The 21,607-nt window shown below is 41.9% G+C and overlaps 3 protein-coding genes across 3 annotated transcripts; all 3 read left to right on the top strand.

Annotated features, from left to right (window-relative positions):
- The first annotated feature begins 267 nt into the window (after positions 1 to 267).
- LOC142860768 (olfactory receptor 2T29-like) lies at positions 268 to 1,215 on the top strand. The gene has a single exon (XM_075992487.1). The coding sequence runs from the start codon at positions 268 to 270 to the stop codon at positions 1,213 to 1,215; it is 948 nt and encodes a 315-aa protein (XP_075848602.1).
- A 10,479-nt stretch (positions 1,216 to 11,694) lies between these two features.
- Positions 11,695 to 12,624, top strand: LOC142860769 (olfactory receptor 2T33-like). Its single transcript, XM_075992488.1, has one exon. The coding sequence runs from the start codon at positions 11,695 to 11,697 to the stop codon at positions 12,622 to 12,624; it is 930 nt and encodes a 309-aa protein (XP_075848603.1).
- Positions 12,625 to 20,623: 7,999 nt separating this feature from the next.
- LOC142859585 (olfactory receptor 2T8-like) lies at positions 20,624 to 21,607 on the top strand. Its single transcript, XM_075989755.1, has one exon. It carries the CDS (start codon positions 20,624 to 20,626, stop codon positions 21,605 to 21,607), a length of 984 nt encoding a protein of 327 aa, XP_075845870.1.

The following is a 21,607-nucleotide window of genomic DNA, read 5'->3' as shown; positions in this document are numbered from 1 at the left end:
GTCTTTTTGTGGATAATCCTGCAGTTTTCAAGACTTCCTAATAGAGGTCACTATGAGTCATCATGAACCGTGGTCGATCTACTCTGGGTTGTGATGATCTAACCACAGAGGTGAATTCCTGCTCTTCTAAAATCCTTAACTATTACTTAGATAATCATTCTCAGAACTAAAGGCCCGGGGGACTTGCTTCTCAGCACACTAGTCTTGTGCACATATGAGTTTGCAGTCATTAACCCCAAGGCATTCTTGGTTGCCTAGGAGACACCAATGAACATCGTTACCTGGATGAACAACTACACTGGACAGTTAGATTTCACCCTGGTGGGATTCTTCAATCAAATCAAACACCCAGCTCTTCTTGCTGTGGTCATATTTGTGGTTTTCCTGGTGGCCTTGTCTGGCAATGCCCTCCTGATCCTTCTGATCCACTCTGACACCCGGCTCCACACACCCATGTACTTTTTCATCAGCCAGTTGTCCCTCATGGACATGACATACATTTCTGTCACTGTGCCCAAGATGCTCATGGACCAGGTCCTGGGGAGCCACAGGATCTCAGCTGCTGCCTGTGGGATGCAGATGTTCCTATACCTGACACTAGGAGGTTCAGAATTTTTCCTTCTGGCTGCAATGTCTTATGACCGCTATGTGGCCATCTGCCATCCACTCCGTTATCCTGTTCTCATGAACCGCAGGGTGTGTCTCCTCCTGATGTCTGTCTGCTGGTTCCTGGGATCCTTGGATGGTTTCATATTCACCCCTGTCATCCTGAACTTCCCATTCTGTGGATCCAGGGAAATCCATCACTTCTTCTGTGAGGCCCCTGCTGTGACCAAGCTCTCCTGCTCAGACACCTGGCTCTATGAGACCCTCATGTACCTGTGCTGTGTGCTCATGCTTCTCATCCCTGTGACAGTCATCTCAAGCTCCTACTCCTTCATCCTCCTCACTGTTCTCAGGATGAACTCAGCAGAGGGCAGGAAGAAGGCCCTCGCCACCTGCTCTTCCCACATGACTGTGGTCATCCTCTTCTACGGTGCTGCTGTCTATAATTACATGTTCCCTGCCTCCTTCCACACCCCAGGGAAGGACATGGTTGTGTCTGTGTTTTACACAATACTCACCCCTCTGTTGAACCCACTAATCTACAGTCTGAGGAATAAGAATGTCACAGAGGCTCTGAAGAAATTGTTGGGTGTCAACCCCTCCTTCTAGGAACAATAAAGCAAGTAATTAGAAATGAATAGTTTATTTCCTTTGTCTCCAACACATCTGTTGTTCCAGCTCTCATTCTGATATTATTCCTCATCCATCAAGTCTCATTGCACAGTCATCCCTTTGGAAGACTTATTTCTGTACTCTGAAATTATCGTTGGTGTACTTCTTGCACATTCAAAATCTTTATTTGTATCCTGCCAATGTTATATTTTTATGACATTGATAGTGGCTTTTAAATCTTGTGGTACAATATTCTTATCCTTCAAAATTATGTCATATTGAGGCATAAATGATCTTGAGGTGTTCAACTGCTGAAAGATGAGTGGATTGGAAGCAAAGTGGTTAACAATGCTGAGAAGAGGTGAATCAAGATAAAGGGCATATTGAATTAATTATGTTAATTTCTTGATAATTTATGCATATTTGAAATTAAAGAAAATAAAGAGCAGCATACAGTTTTATCCTTTCAGCTCCTGTATTATGATATATTAATAATAATGGTTAAAAAGATATTTAAATCTAAGTAGTACAAGTGTCCAGAAGGGTTTCAAATTGTCAGCAAAGCCATATTTGCACATAAATGCACTCATGTATCTCTCAAAACCAAACACAGCTCTCACTTCAAGGGAATGGGGTACAGCTTGTTCTTGAGCATAATGTGAGTGACCAAGGCCCAGGAACATGGACTCAGGTTACCCCCAATGATATGTTCTGGAGTTTCATGGGACTTTCCAGAGTACAAACAAATCATATGTCATAACTCAAGGCATTTTTCAGCTGTGCCATGGAGACATCAGGGGTTTAGGTTGTAGCAAAGTGGGAAAATCTCTGCCATGGTTCTCAGATACTGTCTGTTGAGAAAGAAAGTCTTTAGTTTGGGAAAAGCTAGCATTCGAATAAGGCAATATTTTCCAAAATGTTTCATCTGATAGTCACAGGGATGCTGGCTCAGAAACCAAAACTGGCAATAAAAGACTCCAAAGGGTGCCATAGATGGGCTTGGCAAATTGCTTTGTATCTGTAATGTTCCAATGCTTCACGATCACGGGAGAGCTAATCAGCTAGCCGGGTACATAATCTTTGACATGTGTGTGGCTGTGTCCTCTGGGAAGTTCAGCGTGGTGTCCCCGTTGGCCAAGTGGCACATCTACTGCAGAAAGAGTCCAAGTGCTGTTTTATGCCCTGTGGTGAGGAAGCTCATTCCTAGGAGTCTAGACAATTAGGGTAGCAGTCCATTAGGAGAGAGAGGTAGCAGGTGCAACCATTCTAATCTGATTTGTCCCCACTCTCTGGGTCTGTCACAGAATTTCCATGTGACATGTTACCAGGAATGTTGTATCTGAGGTTAAATTGTCAAGAGCACAGTGTAGCCTCAGAAAGTATAAGTACCAAATGAGTTTTTTTAAAATTAAATGTAATTTATTCCTACTGTAGGAGGCACAGCCTATCACAGGCAGACAGAAATAAGTCTGTTGGAGACTGTGTTATAAAAGTAGTTCTGCCAACTTTGCTTATGTCAGTAGAATACATCTAATTCATACAGACACACACATATATGATATATACATTTCAAATAATTATTCAGGTCAAATCAGGCACAGGACACAGTATATGATAAAAAATAACATAGGACACAATGAAGGGTCGAAGTATTAGCAACAACTCTATGCATTTAGTTTTTACAATGCCTAAATATGCTTTATGCAGTTTCTGAGAATAGTGAATACTTTTATTCCTTTCAGTTCTCATTTCTGCACTCTTCTTGGCTGTCATTTTTCCATGAACCTTGAACCCAATTTTGATCACTTTGTGTCTTTGCCTATTTCTTATTCCTATGCTGAAACAGTAACAGTACCATAACCTTCATTTCTCTGTGTTTCAAAGTTTTTTCACTTCAATCTTTAGCAATAAATACAAAAGGTTTCAATATGACGTGTAATGTGACATGCAAAATCAGCTTTATGAAAGGGTACAGGAAGTAACAAAGGTGAATACAAGAAATCTAGAACAACACAGAAGAGACCCAATTCCACTTTCTCTATGTGTTCAGCTATGGGCGATGAGACATTTAGTCATTGTACTGTAAATAACCACCTATCACAACATGCATACACCATTTGACTAGCGTTTCTCAAATAGATTCCTCTTCCTTCCTCCTCTTTTTTTCTTCTTCTTATTAATAATAATAATTATTTTCTATAAGCCCCTTTAAAAAGGTGGTTTAGACTTGAACACACACACAAAAATATCTGAGTGTGCAGTAGAGAGGTCTGGAGAGATAGCTCAGCAGTTAAGAGCATTTGTCCTTGCAGAGGACCAGGGTTTGATTCCTAGCAGTCACCTAGTGACTTACAACCATCCTTAATTCCAGTTCCAGGAGGTTCAATAACCTCTTCTGACCTCCCTCCAAGGGTACCAGGGATACATGCATGGTGTACAGACATATATGTGAGCTAAACATTCACAAATAAATAAATCCATTTTGGAAAAAAAAAGAGTCCATAGATGATCAGAGAAGGCAAGGATGCTGGAAGCTTATAGTAATGAGGAGCGGGCCTGCTTTTCATCCCGCCAGGCTCCCAGCCACTCTACTAGCTTATATCCCGAAATAACAACACACAAATTGTATTCATTTAAACACTGCCTGGCCCATTAGTTCTAACCTCTTATTGGCTAACTCTTACATATTTGTTTAACCCATCTCCATTAATGTGTATCGCCACTTGACTGTGGCTTACCGGCATGAGTCTAACCAGCATCCAGCTAGGAGAGGAGAGCCATGGCGTCTGCCACACTGTCTTCTTCCTCCCAGAATTCTGTTCTGTCTACCAGGCCCATCTAAGGGCTGCCCTATCAAAAGCCAAGGCAGTTTTCTTTATTCAACCAATGAAAGCAACACATAGAAAGAAGATCCTCCTATATCAGAAGCTGAGATGTGAAGGTGGAGAGTGGCTAATGGTTCCAGCTGGAATTTTTCAGTGAAAACAGCTTGAATCCTGAATTCCATATCTAGAGAACAAGGCTCGCAGCTGGAAGTTTAAAATTCCTTATCTTTTTATTCCTGGTACCATTACTGCAGTTTACAGGGCAGTATACCTGATGAAATGAAAAGGGAAAAGACAAAGCTACAGCAGACAAAGGACCTCAGGAATGTCCATCCAATTGACACTGCATCACTCTAATCAGTAGCTGCCCTTTCTGCAGTAACTTTTGACCACGGATCATTGTTCCTTAGGTGGCAGAGTTTCACAGTTCCTCTAAAGCATTTAGGATGACTGTTTCGGAGTAACCTGTCCCTTCCTGATAATCACCCTCCCTGCCCCTAGCCCCTAAGAATTGTAGCCATTTTCAGCTGGTTTTTTTTCCCTTCTACTCCCATACCCACCACTTTCTTACTAGACAAGAATGGAATCATCTCTCAACCGGGTACCTGTATGTTTCCTCTCTGCCCTTTAGTTATTGTACCTATGAATCATTATATTTTATGAACAGAATATTAGAAATAATTTAATTACTTGTAACTCTGCTTTCTTTTGGCCAGTCTGGTTTCACAGCTGTAATGTTATACAGAGTGGCTAGTTCTAATTTTCAGAAAGATTGTTCTTCAGTTCTAAAGTTTGTAACACTTATTTATAGGTCCTATTTTGAAATAAGACCTATAAATCAGGAGATTTGCAGGCAAATGAATGGAACTAGAAAAAATCATCCTGAGCGAGGTAACCCAGACCCATAAAGACAAATATGACATGTTCTTATTCATAAGTGGATATAAGGGATAACTATGCTATAATCCATAGACACAGAGAGACTAAGTAGCAAGGAGGGTTCACGGGAGAAACCTGAATCTCCCTGGGAAGGAGAAATAGAAGAGATTTCCTGAGTGGGACATGGGCAGGTGGGGATGGGAACATGAGCAATCAGATTGGGAGGGAGTGAAGGGAAGAGAGAACTGCAAGAGAAGCCTGGGAAAGTAGCATTCAGGGTCAGATCTAAGGGGACCCTGCTAAGACTCCTAACAGTAGCAGATATGTGACATGAACTGGCCATCTCCCATGACCAATCAATTCTTAATGTCTTATATGCCAATAAATAAAAAACTTCTTCTTCATGCCTAAATGTCAATCGTAAGTCAGAAGTTTTCTGATATTGCTAAACTAAGACTGAATATTAAATATAATATAATCCATCAACTAATAATAATACTGAAAGATCTCAAGTGATAGCAAAAGAAAGAGTATATATTTTCTGGATTTATTTTCGAAATCCATAAACAATATTTTAACTTCTGTTGTCAATAGTAAACATTGTCCTGTAGCTTAAGATACAACTCAACAGTTGAGTGCAGGTGACCTGAGTTTAATTGCCAGCACCCATCAGGCGACTCAGAACTGACTGTAACTTGAGCTGCAGAGGATCCAAGGCTTCCTCTGTCATCTGCAGACATTTCACTCAGGTGCACAGGCCTCCACAAAGACACAGATGCACACGTGCACACACACACACTTAAAAATCAAGTAAAGATCAAAAAATAAAACATTGTTTTCTTGATTTGAGATTAAAAATAAAATGCAGTTATTAGTCTAAGGATGCCTTAATTAATTACATGTTAAACTTTTTATACAATGAGAACAAAATAATTGTTTTTGTTTATGGCATATAACGCGACCCATGTATATAATGGATGATGATCATTTCATGTCTGTTACCATAAACATTTATCATTTCTTTGTAGTTAAAAATTATTCAGAGTCCTCTGTTCCAGGTTTCTTTGAACTGAATAGTCTGTTTTTATTAATACCAGTTACCTTACTCTGTAACAGAATACCAGCAAGAACTGTTTAATTCATCTCCTCTATGCCTATAGGTGTCAATCTATTTAAATATAAAATTCAAACAGCTCTATATACTGGCTTCAAGAATCCTTGTATCACTGTGTAGAACACAACTCAAGCATACTTCTCACTTCTCAGTAGTTCACACCCAGTGGTGTGCAACCAATCAGTTACAACTCAGTTAAGTAGAATAACACAGATTTAATTTATATTTTTTTAACTAGTTAAGGCATTAGACAAACACCTCTCCGTAACTATACATAAATCAGAAGGCCAGGTGGGAGCAGATACTTTTGGGGTAAACCTGGAGCTTGTCACTCACTGTAAATAAACCATATGGGGACAGATATCTTAGCCCTTTTTATGGATGATCAGCTTGAGTGTCAAGACGTTCAGGTGACTGCCAAGTTGTATAGCTACAAACTTTACTACTTCAGTTGAGCCATCCCCATTTTCAAATAGCAACTTTATAGGCAATGTTTTCCTCACATCCTGTGTCCATCTTCATCTAACTTCCAGATTGTTCTCAACACATGGGTTTTCACTAAAGCACAGGCTAACATGACTGATATGATCCTGGGGGTGGGGGAGGGTGGAAATCAGGAGTTTACTATCACAGGTAATGATATTAAAAAGTGGATCTTCTTCAAACTGGCTGTACCCTGATGTTACCAGTATGGGTCAGTTACGTCAGGGATCAAATACCCTGGGATTTGAACACTAACTTTAGGGAGCTAATAAACAGAGAAGGTCTTTTCAGCTGGATTTCACCAGGGGTGCTCTCACTGAGGACTCTGAAGCCTGATTGTGGCATGACCTGGACCATGAGCCGGCGAGTTTCATTTAGAGCAAGGGCCAGGAGTGGCACAGAGCTCTCAGTGGTGAGTCCTGGGACCTGAGCCACAGATTCAGGATCGTCCTGCACAGCAGCTGCTCCCGACACAGGTGAGTTCTCCGTCCCTGAGATGGAGTGCTTACAACCACAGGTGGTGCTCTCTCAAGATTCTGTTACAATATATTTCATTTCCACAATTTTAGGGACTCTGCCTTAATTCATAGCATTTTTAGAATAGAGAAGCCAATGTATGCACACCTCACCCATAAGCTCACAAGCATGGTCTCTTAACTCTCTGCCACACCTTTGGTACAATGCACAGAGTACGGCGTCGGTCTCTGCCGATGAACGGTATATGAAGGTCACTAGGGGTCATATATTGTTCCACTGCAGCAGCACACGGCTTTCCTCGCTACACATTAGATAAATGTTAAAAACTTTTGTGAATTTCTTTAAGCATTTCCTAGGATCAAATTGAGGACAAATCTCAATACTTCCCAGGGAGAGACATATTGAGAAGAAACGTGGAGAAGCTCTATGTTTCCACCCCCAGTTGACGATGTGTTACAGTTGTTTTGTTTTTCACTTCTGCCATGAGATTGGCTTCAGTACAATCCAACTTAGAATGTGAAACACGGAGACTGTACTCACTCCTGTGGTTAGTGCACAGGCATGACAGATGTCTTAACCGTGCACTTCATGTTCACTGAGACTATAAATTTTCAAGACTTAATTGAAACCTTACAGTATTTATAAACTTTTGATTATATATAGCTTTTTGTTAGCATGTGGAAGGTATCCAGACAAGACCAAAAAAGTTTTCAGAAGAATTGAGTGAGGCATAGTCCAAGCCTGAGATGGATGGGTACATTCTATTTCATTGTACTAATACTTCATGCACTCCCTTCTAGGGCTAGTGACAGTCCCGTCATTAAATTGTGTTTATCGTTATTATTGTATGTGTGTGTGCCTCCACGCACACACACTAACACAAGTGAGAGGACCGTGTTGTGGAGTCTGTTCTCTCCCTTTTACAAATGGCCTAGGTATCGGATGCAAGTCCACAGGCCTTTGTAGGATGTGCTTCGCCCACTGAGCCATTTTGCTGGCTCCAGCCATGTGTTTCCAGTAGTTTCCTTAAAAAAAAAAAGTAATTGGTTAAGTACTCCATTTAAACTACCATGTTTTATTAAAACAAATCTGTAAAACAAATTAAGTCCCTATTTTAAAAAAAACTGACTGGGAATTTTTTTGGTCTAAGACAATGGTTCTCAACCTCCCAAATGCTGACACCCTTTAATTCAGTTCCTCGTGTTGTGGTGACCCCAGCCATAAAATTATTTCATTGCTACCTCATAATTTGCTACTGTTATGAATTATAATGCAAATATCTGATATGTGACCCCTAAAGAGGTCGAGAACAGCTGGTCTAAGAAATGTGTTTGACTTCAAAGCACTGTAATAGCAATGGACACACTCCAGATGCGGAGTGTGCGGGTAGATGAACAAGACCATTAATCCACACTGACTCCTGACAGTATGGTATATACCCACTGGGCTTTCCTGTCATTTAGACAGCAAAAGTATGCTGGTTTCCCTTGGCCATGGTTTTCATCATTCTTGAGTCCACAAAAGTGCTGCTCTGACAACACACGTCTCATTCCAGCACTCGGGAAGCTGAGGCAGGAGAGCGGCAAGTTCCAGGTCAGCCTGGGCTACATAGCGAGACTTTGTCACAAAACAAATTGCTAAAGTCAATTATTCGTTTCTATCATTTTGCAAAAGGATATTTTTGGTAGCAAAACAGTCACCACTTAAAGTTATACGTGGCAAAGCATATAACCTATCTGAATTCAATTTATCAATTACTTGAAGGTTGATTATTCCATCTAGCCTGGGCATTCAAGAGCCTACTGTTGAGTATGTTTCCTTTTTGATTGACACAATGGATAAGAGCAGAAATTTATTTTGTTTTCAGCATACAGAGTATCAGGGTACAAAAAAAATCACAATTCTTTTGATCTCCAAATTTAGCTTGTAATTTAGGCTTTGAAATCACATTATTATATTCACCTGAGTAAATAATATCTTTGTCATAAAGGACACATTATAAGATTTTGTTTGTTATCTGGTTGTTTCTAAAGTTAAAATAACTTAAAATTTGAAGCATAAATAATAGTTCTGTGACAATATAAGCATTTTATTGACTTTTAGAAGCTAATACTTTAATGAAAATGTAGGGAAACTCTCATGAATCCTAAGTATTCAAATACCAGAGTGACTTTATATGAACTACAGTCACATATGATTACTCTGGAGTCAGAAGAAATCCATAAAACATGAATGACATGAGAGTCCAAGGAGACATTGGAAATGTTTTGATTTTATTAAAACAAGGGGGAAGATTCATTGTAAGTTATTTCTGAGATACATCTTTTTTTCTTAAAGATATTCAAATATGACACATATATTTTCAGATAACTGTATTAGTTTTTTGTGGTTATGGGAACCAAACCTGAGGTTTCACACATGGAAGATAAACAATCCACCACAGAGTTGCATGACTAGCCCTAGAAAAATACTTTCATTTAAACTTATTTTTCATAATATCTCTCTCTCCCTCCCTCTCTCATATGTCTGTTTTTGTGCCTGTGTTTATGTGTGTATGTGCATGTGTCTATGTGTGTGTCTGTGTCTATGTGTGTATATGTCTATGTGTGTATATGTCTATGTGTGTATATGTCTATGTGTGTATATATCTATGTGTGTATATGTCTGTGTATATATGTCTATGTGTGTATATGTCTATGTGTGTATATGTTTATGTGTGTATATGTCTATGTGTGTATATGTTTATGTGTGTATATGTCTATGTGTGTATGTGCCTGTGTCTGTCTAGAAGGGGGCGTCTCATAGGTGTCACAGTATGTTTGCAATGCTAGTACATAGTAATATCAAGTTTACAATGATCATAGACGCCATTCATGTCCAAATAACTACTAGCCTTCCCAGGAATGCACTAGTGAAACACAATCCAACATCTAAGAAGTGGTAATTAATGTGCTAGCATTCCAAACAGATGATGTGTGTTTAAAATGGTGCATTATAATAACTTGAAATGTGTGAAAAAAGCTGAACATATATGCAGTATGTATAGCTATGGCAGGACTGTACGTGTCACAAAATGTATAAGAAATATTTTTAGTTTAAAAAGATTTTCTTCTTTTTTTAATAGAGTCTCACTGTGTGCCCTTGGCTGTCCTGGAACTCACTTTCTAGTCCACCCTGGAACTCATAGAGATTCACTTGCCTCTGCCTCCTAGGTGCTGGAATAAAAGGCGTGAACCAGAATACCCAGTGAGAACAAAATTTCACATGCAGTTTTTCAGGTTAGCTCAAAGGTTAAGGAGGCCAGAGTTTTTCTGCCTCAGCGTCAAGACATATGTGATGTCTAACTACTAACTACTAACACTCTGGCAGTTCCATGAATAACATCTATTGTTACACCTGACACTTAACCATCAAAATAAGAAGATGAAAACACACCTTTAATGTGCTGGCATACACCTTTAATCCCAGCACTGGAGAGGCAGAGACAGGCAGATCTCAGTGAGTTATAAGCCAGTCTGGTCAACAAAGTAAGTTCCAGGACAATCAGGACTGTTACACAGAGAAACCCTGTCAGAAAACCAAAGAGGGAGAGAGAGAAGAAATCTACATGGACCAATGGCCCTTCTCATCAGGGAAGTGTTGATAGTGTGAGGTGTGGTCCTGGGGCATGAAGCATCTGTCGTCATCTGTGGTCATCATTACATGTGCTATAGGACAACAGGGCCTCACACATGGAATAGAGAAATTCAGCCGTGTGTGTTTCCTTTAGGGCAAAGAGTTCCTCTTTACTCTCTTATGGAGCTCCTTGAATAGATATGTAAGAAAGGTGCAAAGGTCATGAGTCGGGTCACAGCAGCATTCACAAATGCACAAGGATTTAGGATTCTCCTAACTGACAAACACCAAACTGTAGGAAAGTGAAATCACGCAACAATGCTTCTTTATGTCATGATTAATATAAGTATAGGGTTTAAACACATGGGCAGTAGACTATGCATTCTGTATGTTTCATTTAATTCAGTTGAAAATTGAAATATGGTAAAATGAATGTGGATAATGCAGAAGTGTGTGTATGTGTGTGTGTTATGGTGTGGTGGGGGTATGCTGTGTGTGGCACTCTGTGTGTGTGTGTGTGTGTGTGTGTGTGTGTGTGTGTGTGTGTGATACACACTCATGCATGTGGGTTCACAGGCAGGCCAGAGGAGGGTGTTGATGTCCTCCTGTATCAGTCTCTGCCTTACTTCTTTGAGGCAACTTCTAGGTTGGAGCCAGAAACAACTAGAAATCCTTTGGTCTCTGCCCTTCAGAGCTAAGCTACAGACAAATGAAGACCACACCTAGCTTTTTATGTGAGCTCTGAAATCCACACTCGTATCTTCAGGCTGGTGTAGCAAGTGTTCTTACCCACTGATCCATACCTCAGCATCAGGTTGCAGAAAAAAATTATTATTTCACTAAATTAAAATATTCTGACACCTGGACAAAGATTTTAAGGATATTGGAAGTCACTTTTTAAAAAAAAAAAGTCATTTTCAGACCAGGCATGGCAGCATGTGCCTTTAGTCCCAGCACTGGGGGAGGCAGAGGCAGGCAGATCTCTGAGTTTGGGGCCAGCCTGGTCTACAGAGGTAGTTCCATGACAGCCTATCTCATAAAAAAAAAAAAACAAAAACCTGTCTTCCAGGTTTGACCAGAGTCATGGAGCCTCCCAGTAACAGCACAGCTTTGGACTTCATTCTTCTTGGGCTCTTCAGCCACACACAAGTCCACCTGTTCCTGTTTTCTGTTGTTTTAGTAATCTTCACCGCCTCCCTGATGGGAAACGCCCTCATGATCCTGCTCATCTGCAGGGACCCTAGGCTCCACACGCCCATGTACTTCCTTCTCAGCCAGCTCTCCCTCATGGACATGATGCTCGTCTCCACCATCATCCCCAAGATGGCAGCCAACTACTTGATGAGCATGAAGTCCATCTCCCCTGCAGGCTGTGGCTCCCAGATCTTCCTGTTCCTCACCCTGGCAGGGGGCGAGTGCTTCCTCCTGGCAGCCATGTCCTATGACCGCTACGTGGCTGTATGTCAGCCCCTGCGCTACCATGTCCTCATGAGCTCCAAGCTGTGCGTGCATCTGACCTTGGGATCTTGGTTCCTGGGAGCCGCTGATGGGTTGATGCAAGCGGGCACCATCTTGAGTTTCCCGTTTTGCCACTCTCGAACCATCAACCACTTCTTCTGTGAGGCACCTTCTCTGGTGCGCCTCGCCTGTGCCGACACCAAAGTCTTTGAGTTCTTCATGTACATTTGCTGCATCCTTATGCTCCTGATCCCTCTGTGCCTCATCCTGGTTTCCTACTCCCTCATCCTGGTTGCAGTACTCCACATGCGATCCTCAGCAGCCCGGAAGAAGGCCTTTGCCACCTGCTCTTCGCACCTGGCTGTGGTGGGGCTATTCTACGGGGCTATCATGTTCATCTACATGAGGCCTAAGTCCCACCAGCCGGGAAAGCGCGACAAAGTGGTGTCTGCCTTCTACACGATCTTCACACCGGTCCTGAACCCCCTCATATACAGTGTGAGGAACAAGGAGGTCAAGGGAGCCCTGAGGAAGTGGCTGCAGAAGACAGTGTGATAAACGTGTAGAAGGAAGGTCACCAAAACAGCCCTACTCAGTTTAGGCACACCTCACTCACTAGCTCAGCTGATCTATTCCATTGAGCTCACTCTTTAGTGTTGTATTAATTTATCTGACTCTCATTTGTTATTTTATATTATAAAATTTACCAAGTGTTTGGAAAATAAATGTAAAATCAACTTGCCCTTCCAGTGTCCCTTGGGCTAGCTACTATGTCTGTTTTCAAATAAGGTCTTAGAGATGAGAGGCAGTGACACAGGTCTGTTAGCTAGACTTTAATCATATAACTCAGTTTCTATTATGTGATGTAAAACGTAAGAGGAAAAGGAATAAATGAATAACTTTTAAAAATGTAGTGCCTAATTGATTGCTATTACAAAGTAAATTGTAATGAAATACATAACCGTAAGAATTATTAAACATAAACATAATTGCACAAACCATATGTCAAAATGTTTCAGGGGAATTTTCCAAAATTATTTACAATTTAAAGAATTCTTTAAAAGGAGATGGGCATGTAGGGCTTATGGCTTTAAAACTGTATCTATATTTAACATCTTTAACAACAAAACAAATATCACTAACCAAAATATTAGGAATCATTATGAGATTTCCAAATCTCTATTTTAAGGGAGTTTAAAGATGAGATCTTTAAGAAGTAGTTAGGCCTCAGGGCTCTACTGTCATGATGGGAGAGCATTTGTGCCATTATTAAAGTGTTAGTTTGCTCAGTATGGCAACAAAACCAGCCATACAGAAGAACTGTAAGTTCTAGGCAGGTGGATTACATAAGACCCTGTCTCAAGTAATAAAACAAAATAATAGTGAGTTTGGCCATTTCCATACCAAAAAATAAGTAAATAAAACCCACAACTCACCTGAAAATGAATAAGAGTTTATTCTAGAGCTAAAAATGAGTCACCATGGCCCCTCCAGATTTAGATTATCCCCAGTTCCACGTTCCAACATGGTGCCAGTTTTGTGAAGTTTTTTATAGTAATAAAATTTAAAAGTTTCAAAATAAATACGTCTTTCAAACACATTTTGGGGGAACAGCAGGTAGGCAGGTTCTGGTGAAGGTTACAGGGACATCTCGGGTATAGGCTCACGAGCTATCTGACTCTGTTCTTGGTCTGTTGGAAGCCAGTGCTCTGCACATCCCTAAGGATTTTCTTAGCAGTCATTCATATGTTAGGTCACGTACAGGTGAAGACTAAAGATTAACCAAAGATTGTTTGGTTCTGGACTCGCAATGTTCCAATCCCTCCACAATCACTGACGTGCCAAACAGTCAGGCCATCTTCAAAGTTCAGACCATTCCAAGTCCAGCCCCCTCTTTTCATTGTTAGCCCCCTATGGCCTTTCCTTGTCCTTCCACCATCTGCTAATAGAGAATCTGGCCCCTGACAGATGCAGAACCCTTGAATTTAGACTTTCCCCATTGCAGAACACTGGGGAACAAACATTCCTTCTTTGGTACCCAAGAGATGGTATCCTGTTATGGCCTCAGAGAATGGAGAGAGACAGGTGTGTAAAATAGCACATCGGATGCAAAAGGAAAGAAAGGGAGATACAAACTCTAGGAACTTCCACAGAGGCAAACATCACAGTTCATCACCCTGTTGGCTGCTTTGAGCCAACTTTCAGCCTCAGAGCTTGTCACAGGAAAGACAGGCAAGTTTTCTTGAAGGGAGGGTTCACAATTTGTTTGTATGTTTGCTGTGTACCAGTTTTTCTACCAAGGACTTATACCATTCAGCAAAACAAAGGCACACTGGGCAAGCCACATCCTTGGATCTCAGGAGAGGCGTTGGCAGCAGAGACTGAGCTGACCTTGGGGTCACTCTGTATAAAGGCAGACAGACCTACCCCTTTTCACAGCCCCTGCCTGTCCCCCAAACTGGAAATCCTTCCTCTCCTACATCTTTAACATTTGAATGCTGAATTTAGGGTTTTCCGTGAGCGCGTGTACTTGGTGTGTGAATACCAAACCGTTTCCAACTTTTCTCTGGTGCTGGTGTTCCCAGGAGCTCCTCTATTTTGGTGAACTACTGGCCTTTGTTATCTGTTTTCTCTGTACCCCAGCAAAACACCCACCTCCGTGTCCTAAAAAAGTGGCTGTGAGCAGTATCTGGGCTGGAATGTGTTTCTGCCATATGCACAACTTTTCCCCTTCAGTAATTAAAAGTCCCAACTTTCCAGAGTTGCCTAGGATGTAAGAATCCGCCAGTTCTTAGCTAAGTCCCTCTCAAGGTATTTTCTTGTTGGGAAAACTGTTAAGACCAAGGTCACAGTCCATTTCTGGAAGCAAACCACAACCAGTGTCCTTGCAGCAACGCTAAAGCCCAAGTGCATGGTGGCTGCGAGACTCTCAGAGCCTATCCCCTAACTTTCTCAGGAGTTTAACCCTGGGCATCAGAGTTCATTCTCACCATTTGCTCAATTCTGCTTAATTCTTCTTTAGGTGTCGATCCTGAGAGGACTTCCCAGCTTCCTGGATCCCCATCCTTGCGTGTGTGTCCTCCATGAATCCCAGGAGCGCCTTCTCTGAGTGAGAAGGCAACAGTAGAGTATGAATCCCTCCCTCATTAAAGATGGCTGACCCAAGCCTCTGGGCTATGCACTTGGTAGATACAGCCCATCCTCAGGATGGGTGACCTCGATACTCACCCTAGTCATACAGCCCTTATGGAATCCACACCAGATACTCACATGGGGTGCACCCTCGGCTCCCCAGAGTTTCTGAGCCCCATTCTTTCTCTCGCCGGTCGCTGAATGCCTCTACTCATCCTTGAACTCCATATACTCTCTCAGGACTTGATTTAGTCATACAACAGTGTCCATTCTATGACAGGGCAGCGTCTCTTGATAGCCTCTAGAGACCCCAGCACAGCAGTGGTCAGAACAGAAAGGGACATAAGCTTTGTCAGGAAGGACGGTCACTCTCCTGTAGAAAGCTTTTGCGCAGAATGTCCATGGTGCCCGACTGGCCTCATCTGGAGCCTAGGGGTTTTTGCTGTTTGTAATGTGGGCTTAAATTTAGCCTATACACCTTTGAACAATTATAAATCCAAGTAGGATTTGCCAGCTTGATAAAGTTTCAATTTGATGAAAGAAATCTAAGCAAAGAACTGAGGGAGTGGCTCAGTTGGTAAGTGCTTCCATCTCCAGCAACAGATAAACCCACTGTGGTGGCAATCCCAGAAGTTGGGAGGTAGAGATAGAAGGATCAGAGGTTCAAGGCCAGCCTCTGCTACTAAGCTAGTTTAATAGTTTACTATTAAGCCAGCCTGAATTACATGATGCTCAGTTTTATATAAGTAAGTAAATAAATGTTAAATAATGAAAAAACCTGTACTTTCCTTTAAATAAAATTAAATGGCAATTGCAGTTTACCAAATTGTACATTTTTTAACCAGGTATATTTCCCTAACACATAATCCATGATAAAGAATTATTGCTTTATTTTGTTTTCATTTATCTATTTCCAGTTGTAGACTCTGGAGTCTCTATATAGCAGTAGATAACTCAGAAATTGCAACATGGCGAACAATGAGGGATGATGAGAAGCCAAGGACAATGGCACGGGGTTTTGATCCTACTTCATGTTCTGGCTTTGTGGGAGCCTAGCCAGTTTGGATGTTCACCTTCCTAGACATGGACGGAGCGGGGAGGACCTTGGACTTTCCACAGGGCAGGGAACCATGACTGCTCGTTGGACTGGAGAGGGAGGGGGAGAGGAGTGGGAGGAGGGGAGAAGGGTGGGAGGAGGGGGAGGGAAATGGGAGGCTGGGAGGAGGGGGAAACTTTTTTTTTCCTTTTCTCAATAAAAAAAAAAGAAATTGCAAGGCATACATCCAAGTTCCCAGGGTACCCAGCATTGGAAAACATCAAAAGCAAAGGATCAGCTAGGTGGCATTCGGGAGGCAGAGGCAGGCATTGCTGTGAGTTTGAGGCCAACCTGGTCTACAGAGCAAGTTCCAGGACAGCCAGAACTATTACACAGGGAATTCCTTTAAAAAAAAAAAAAAGCAAAAAAAAAAAAAAAAAAGGAAATGTCCTGAAGTCCATATACATTCAACCTGAGAAGTGTCATTGATATGACAGCCTGAAGATGCTGTCACTGTTATTAATGTTGCTTTTGTTATTGTTGTTATTTTACTATACAGATTCAAAAATGAAAATATAAAATCAAAATATAACAGCTTCTTGCAAATGCACAGAAACCGATGCATAAGACACAAATTTAATTGTCTCAAACTGAGTCCAAGCAGAAAATAAACTACAGGTAATTCCTTCCATGAGCTTCATTTTATCTTGATTGCTGTTTTGACAATTGAGCTGGTCTGAATAGAAGACAGTTTAATCTTCCTGCTGAAGTCTGTGCAGAAATTACCAGAATCACGTGATACCCTGGTTCCTCCACTTGAAATTGCAATCCCTTTTCAAGGACACTTATTTATATTTCTTTCTCCTGAGCCATCCTCTGTCATTCCCATGATTCATAGCTTTATGAGATGTGTGGACCATTCACAATCTCTTGGGGATTTTTTTAATTTCTCAACACAGTAAACACTTTTGGCCACTGAATTATCACCGCAGCAGCTCTGGGGTATTGATGGGATAGTGTTTGCAGCCCACGCTGGCACTGGGCCATCCTCATGACAGATCAGCCCAGGCATTGATATGAGGGAGGTGGAGGGCTAGGTTAGACACATCTCCCCTCCCGTCCAGGAGAGGACATCCAGGTGCATCACAGAGGGTGCAGATCCAACCTGCTGGACACCAGTTTTGACTCTTGCAGGTAGGTCATACCAACCTTTTCATGTCTGATTATTTGTGAACTTTAACTCTAGAAAACACAATTCCAAATCCCAGAACTTGAGAGGTGGAGACCGGAGAAACAAGGAGCCCTCGGCTACATAGAAAATCCGGTCCCACCACTCTGCATTTGACAGAGAAAGTCTTCCCGGTTAGACATCTCAGTCCTCAGTGAATTAAAATGTGTGCAAGCGCATGCTGGTAATAGGTTAATTTTTTTTAAAGCAAACCCATAATTCTATCAATATAAACAAGCCCTCGGCTACTAACTTCTTTTCACATGCAGGTCGATTCTCATTTCTCTATCCTGAAGTACAGACTTTTAAAATTACATATTCACAATGAACTTGGGGAAATGTGGAAAGGAAACTATATATTCTGACTTTTCTGTGGTTTCTCACAAGGCTTTTACAGGAAGAAAAGAAAGGCATCTGTCTGACTGTGATTTCAAATGCAGGAGATGCGAGTGTAGTTTTAAGGAAGAGCTGTGGAATGTGGCAAGGAGATGTCCAGCCCGATGGACACAAAGCAAGGAGGGCAAAAGGAAGCCCTTATTTTTCAGGGTAAACATTTCCCCATTCCCTGCCCTAGTCAAGCTGGAGGTCTCGTTGCCCGGTAATGCATTTAGCATGTTTTCCAAATGAGTTAATTCTTTAGGACCAATTTCAACCATGTTTCAGTTCCATGATCAGTTTTAGGAATTTAGTCTACTCTGTGGAGGTTTATAAACATTTTAATTGGTAGTAACTTGTCTCATTTGTATAAAGAGGTATAGACAATAATTTTAATAAAAACAAACTGAACACACAATAGATTTATAATGACTGACCACTATTAAATATTTATCACCTTAAATATGTATCCACCTATTGCCACTAAAAAGTTGAGCAGATAATTTCTAATCTTAAAATTATAAATAAAAGTAGAAATTTCTTAATATATATTTTTCTAGGGCTGTGAATATAACTCAGTGATAGAGAGCTTGGCAAGCCTTTAGGAGGCCCTATAACAAATCTCCAGTATTGTATACATAGAAGAAAACATAAATGTGTTTTTAAAGAAACAGAGAAGTTGGGCTAACTGTCGAACTGGTTTTCTAAAAACACGTGCACCGCTCTTGCATGTTTTAAGCAAAGATTCGTCATTGCTGTTTAGTGTGGTATCTTACTTCTTTATCAAAGCACACACTCCAACATCTGTAGTCAAGCATCTTATCAAACTGGTGCACGTGTATCCCAAAGGGAGGGAAAGGCCTGAGGCACTGGCCCCAGACTGGGGAGCAGCAATCACAGTACGCCCCACACCGTGGACCATTAACTTCCTGAAAAATGAAGGGAGGGCAGACATGACATCCATGAGCCTCGGGACTTCGGACACAAATAGGTGGGTTCTGTGGGATGGCAGCATCAAAGCTTCACAAGGGCACATATTGCTGAGGAAGAGAGAATAGTGGCTGCCAGCAGCTATGGGGGAAAAAGAAGAGGGAGTTTTGCTTAAATGGGGGCCGAGTTCTCATCTGGAGGCATTAAGAGAATTTAGAAGATGGATTCTAGTGTGGAAGGTGCCTAACAATACCACAGTGATTATGTACATAAAATAGTGACTGCAGGTGCAGAAATGAATTTAAGGAAGCTGCTCCCTGCCTCCCAGTGGCTAAACAAAGCAAACTTAAAGTCTCACCTATCTTCGATATTGAGAGGTTGGAACAGTGAAAAATGAGTCAGGCAGGGTTTGAGTCTTCAGCAATGGGGTGTCTTGAGAGCCATGGCCATGGTTCCACGTAGTTTCTGGAGCAAAAGGGTATCTGAGAACTGGACACGTGGGCAACTCGTGAGCAGAGCAGAGAGAATCTCCAAAATATTTAACTTTCACGCAACCAACTAAAATGCTCAGGGACTTGGTCAGGGGCTGAGTGAGTCGTGGAGTCATTGTTCCAGCCATAGCTGTGATCTTACCAGAGAAGAAACAAGGGAGGTACCCCCAGAAGGCACGGACTTCCTCAAGGCATTTGTGCTAGACAACGATCTTGAGGATGAAGTAGTATCCACATCTTTGTAGGGTGGATTTTTTTGATTCAATAAGCTCAACCAATATTGGCCAAAAGCAAGTCAAAGATTAAAATGAAAGTAAAGATTTAAAGTCTCTTGAGAGTGAAGCGGGAATCATTGTTTTCTCTACAGCTGGGCAAACACTAGAGTCTCTGAGTTACCCACTAAAGAGTGAGTTTGTGTGGTGCTGAAGAGGGAGGGGCTGACTGAGGACAAAATACTGACGAAGAGTTCGTGGAAGCATTCATTAGCATTACAGCTTCATACTTAGAAACACCCAAGAAGTCCTCTGGTATCTGAAGTGTCAACCTCTGTAAACAGAACCAAGTGAACTCCCAGACCAGGGTGAGTCTAGCCTCTGTCCACAGTCTGGCTTTCCTACTTTTAGATCTAAGAGCAAATACCCCTTTGTTTGGCGAGACATTTACTATCCAGTGTTGGAGAAAACCATATGAACTTGGTTTTTTCAATAAAGTTTGATGGTTTAGTGTGTAGAATTTTTACCTGCCATGCACAAAGCTCTGTGTCCATTCCCCAGCATTACATAAACCAGACATGGTAGCACATGCCTGTAACTCAGCACTCAAGAGGAAGAACCTGTAAGATCAGAGTTCCTAGGTCATTTTCTACTATTTAGAAAATTCAAGGCCAGCCTGGGATACATGACACCTTGTCTCAATAAATAAAAATTTTGATATGTTAAATGTGTCACCTACATTAACAGTCCCTAAGTTGTATATAATAGATATTTACTTAACTAAGACTTTATTATGCAAAGTATAATTAATATGAAAATATAAATTATGAATAAGCAAATAGTTTTCAACCATTATGTTGCTACAGTGTAATAAAAAATCAGGAGTTACTTCAGCTTACAAAGAACGTTGATTCATTATTGAACTCACTGTTCTGGTGACATGTGTCAGGTAAACCTTGGAAATGAGGAAAGATTTATGTTAAGTTGTGACTGTGTTGGAACATTTTGCTAGCATAGATGGATTTGAAGTGGGTTTCACCATTTCTCACAGGCAACTTTCTGGGCATGCGTAGTTCACACAGCGTCACAGATAATGAAACTCTCTCCCCTCCCTCGATTTGCAGTGCTGCCCCTGTTGTGAACCACGGACATGGGAAATGCCACCGCCGGGTTCATTCTCCTAGGACTCTTTAACCACACCAGAGCTCACCTGGTTCTCTTTGTGCTGGTTCTGACTGTGGCCCTCAACTCCGTGGTAGGCAATGCCCTCCTGCTTCTCCTGATTCAGCAGGACCGCCGGCTCCACACACCCATGTACTTTCTCCTCAGTCAGCTCTCTCTTATGGACATGATGCTAGTCTCCACCACAGTGCCCCCCATGGCAGCTGGTTATTTCACGGGCAAAAAGTCCATCTCCACGGCTGGCTGTGGCTTCCAGATCTTCTTCTTCCTCACAGTGGGAGGTGGCGAGTGCTTCCTCTTAGCGGCCATGTCCTATGACCGCTACGTGGCGATATGCCACCCTCTGCGCTATCCGGTTCTCATGAGCTGGCAGTTATGTTTGAGATTGACCTTGGGATCTTGGCTCCTGGGCGCAGCCGATGGAGCCATGCAGGCTGCTGCCACAATGAGCTTCCAGTTTTGCAACCGGAACGAAATCGACCACTTCTTTTGTGAAGCCCCTGTGTTGTTGCACCTGGCTTGTGGTAAAACATCTGCCTTTGAGTTTGTCATGTACATCTGCTGTGTGTTGATGCTTCTGGTCCCCTTCTCCCTCATCCTGACATCGTATGGCCTCATCTTGGCCACTGTCCTCCGAATGCGGTCCATAGAAGCCCGCAAGAAGGCCTTTGCCACTTGCTCCTCTCACGTGGCTGTAGTGGGCCTCTTCTATGGAGCTGCCATTTTCATCTACATGAGACCCACATCTTCCAGGTCGGCTAACCATGATAAGGTTGTATCGGCATTCTACACTATTGCCACTCCCATGCTGAACCCCCTCATCTACAGCCTTAGGAACAGCGAGGTCAAGGGTAGCCTGAGGAAGTGTGTGGCCCGTTGTGCTGCCCTAACTAGTAGAGATACCTTGGTTTGCTTGGACCTTAGCAGCTGTACAAAGAGGAAAGACATATAG

The sequence above is a fragment of the Microtus pennsylvanicus genome, chromosome 11 (assembly GCF_037038515.1).
Source record: "Microtus pennsylvanicus isolate mMicPen1 chromosome 11, mMicPen1.hap1, whole genome shotgun sequence".
NCBI lineage: Eukaryota > Metazoa > Chordata > Mammalia > Rodentia > Cricetidae > Microtus > Microtus pennsylvanicus.
The sequence above is the reverse complement of the archived record's forward strand: the minus strand, read 5'-3'. Positions and strand labels throughout refer to the sequence as shown.

Coding starts and splice junctions, on each gene's coding strand:
- LOC142860768 (XM_075992487.1), top strand. CDS start 268: ATGAACATCGTTACCTGGATGAACAACTACACTGGACAGTTAGATTTC.
- LOC142860769 (XM_075992488.1), top strand. CDS start 11,695: ATGGAGCCTCCCAGTAACAGCACAGCTTTGGACTTCATTCTTCTTGGG.
- LOC142859585 (XM_075989755.1), top strand. CDS start 20,624: ATGGGAAATGCCACCGCCGGGTTCATTCTCCTAGGACTCTTTAACCAC.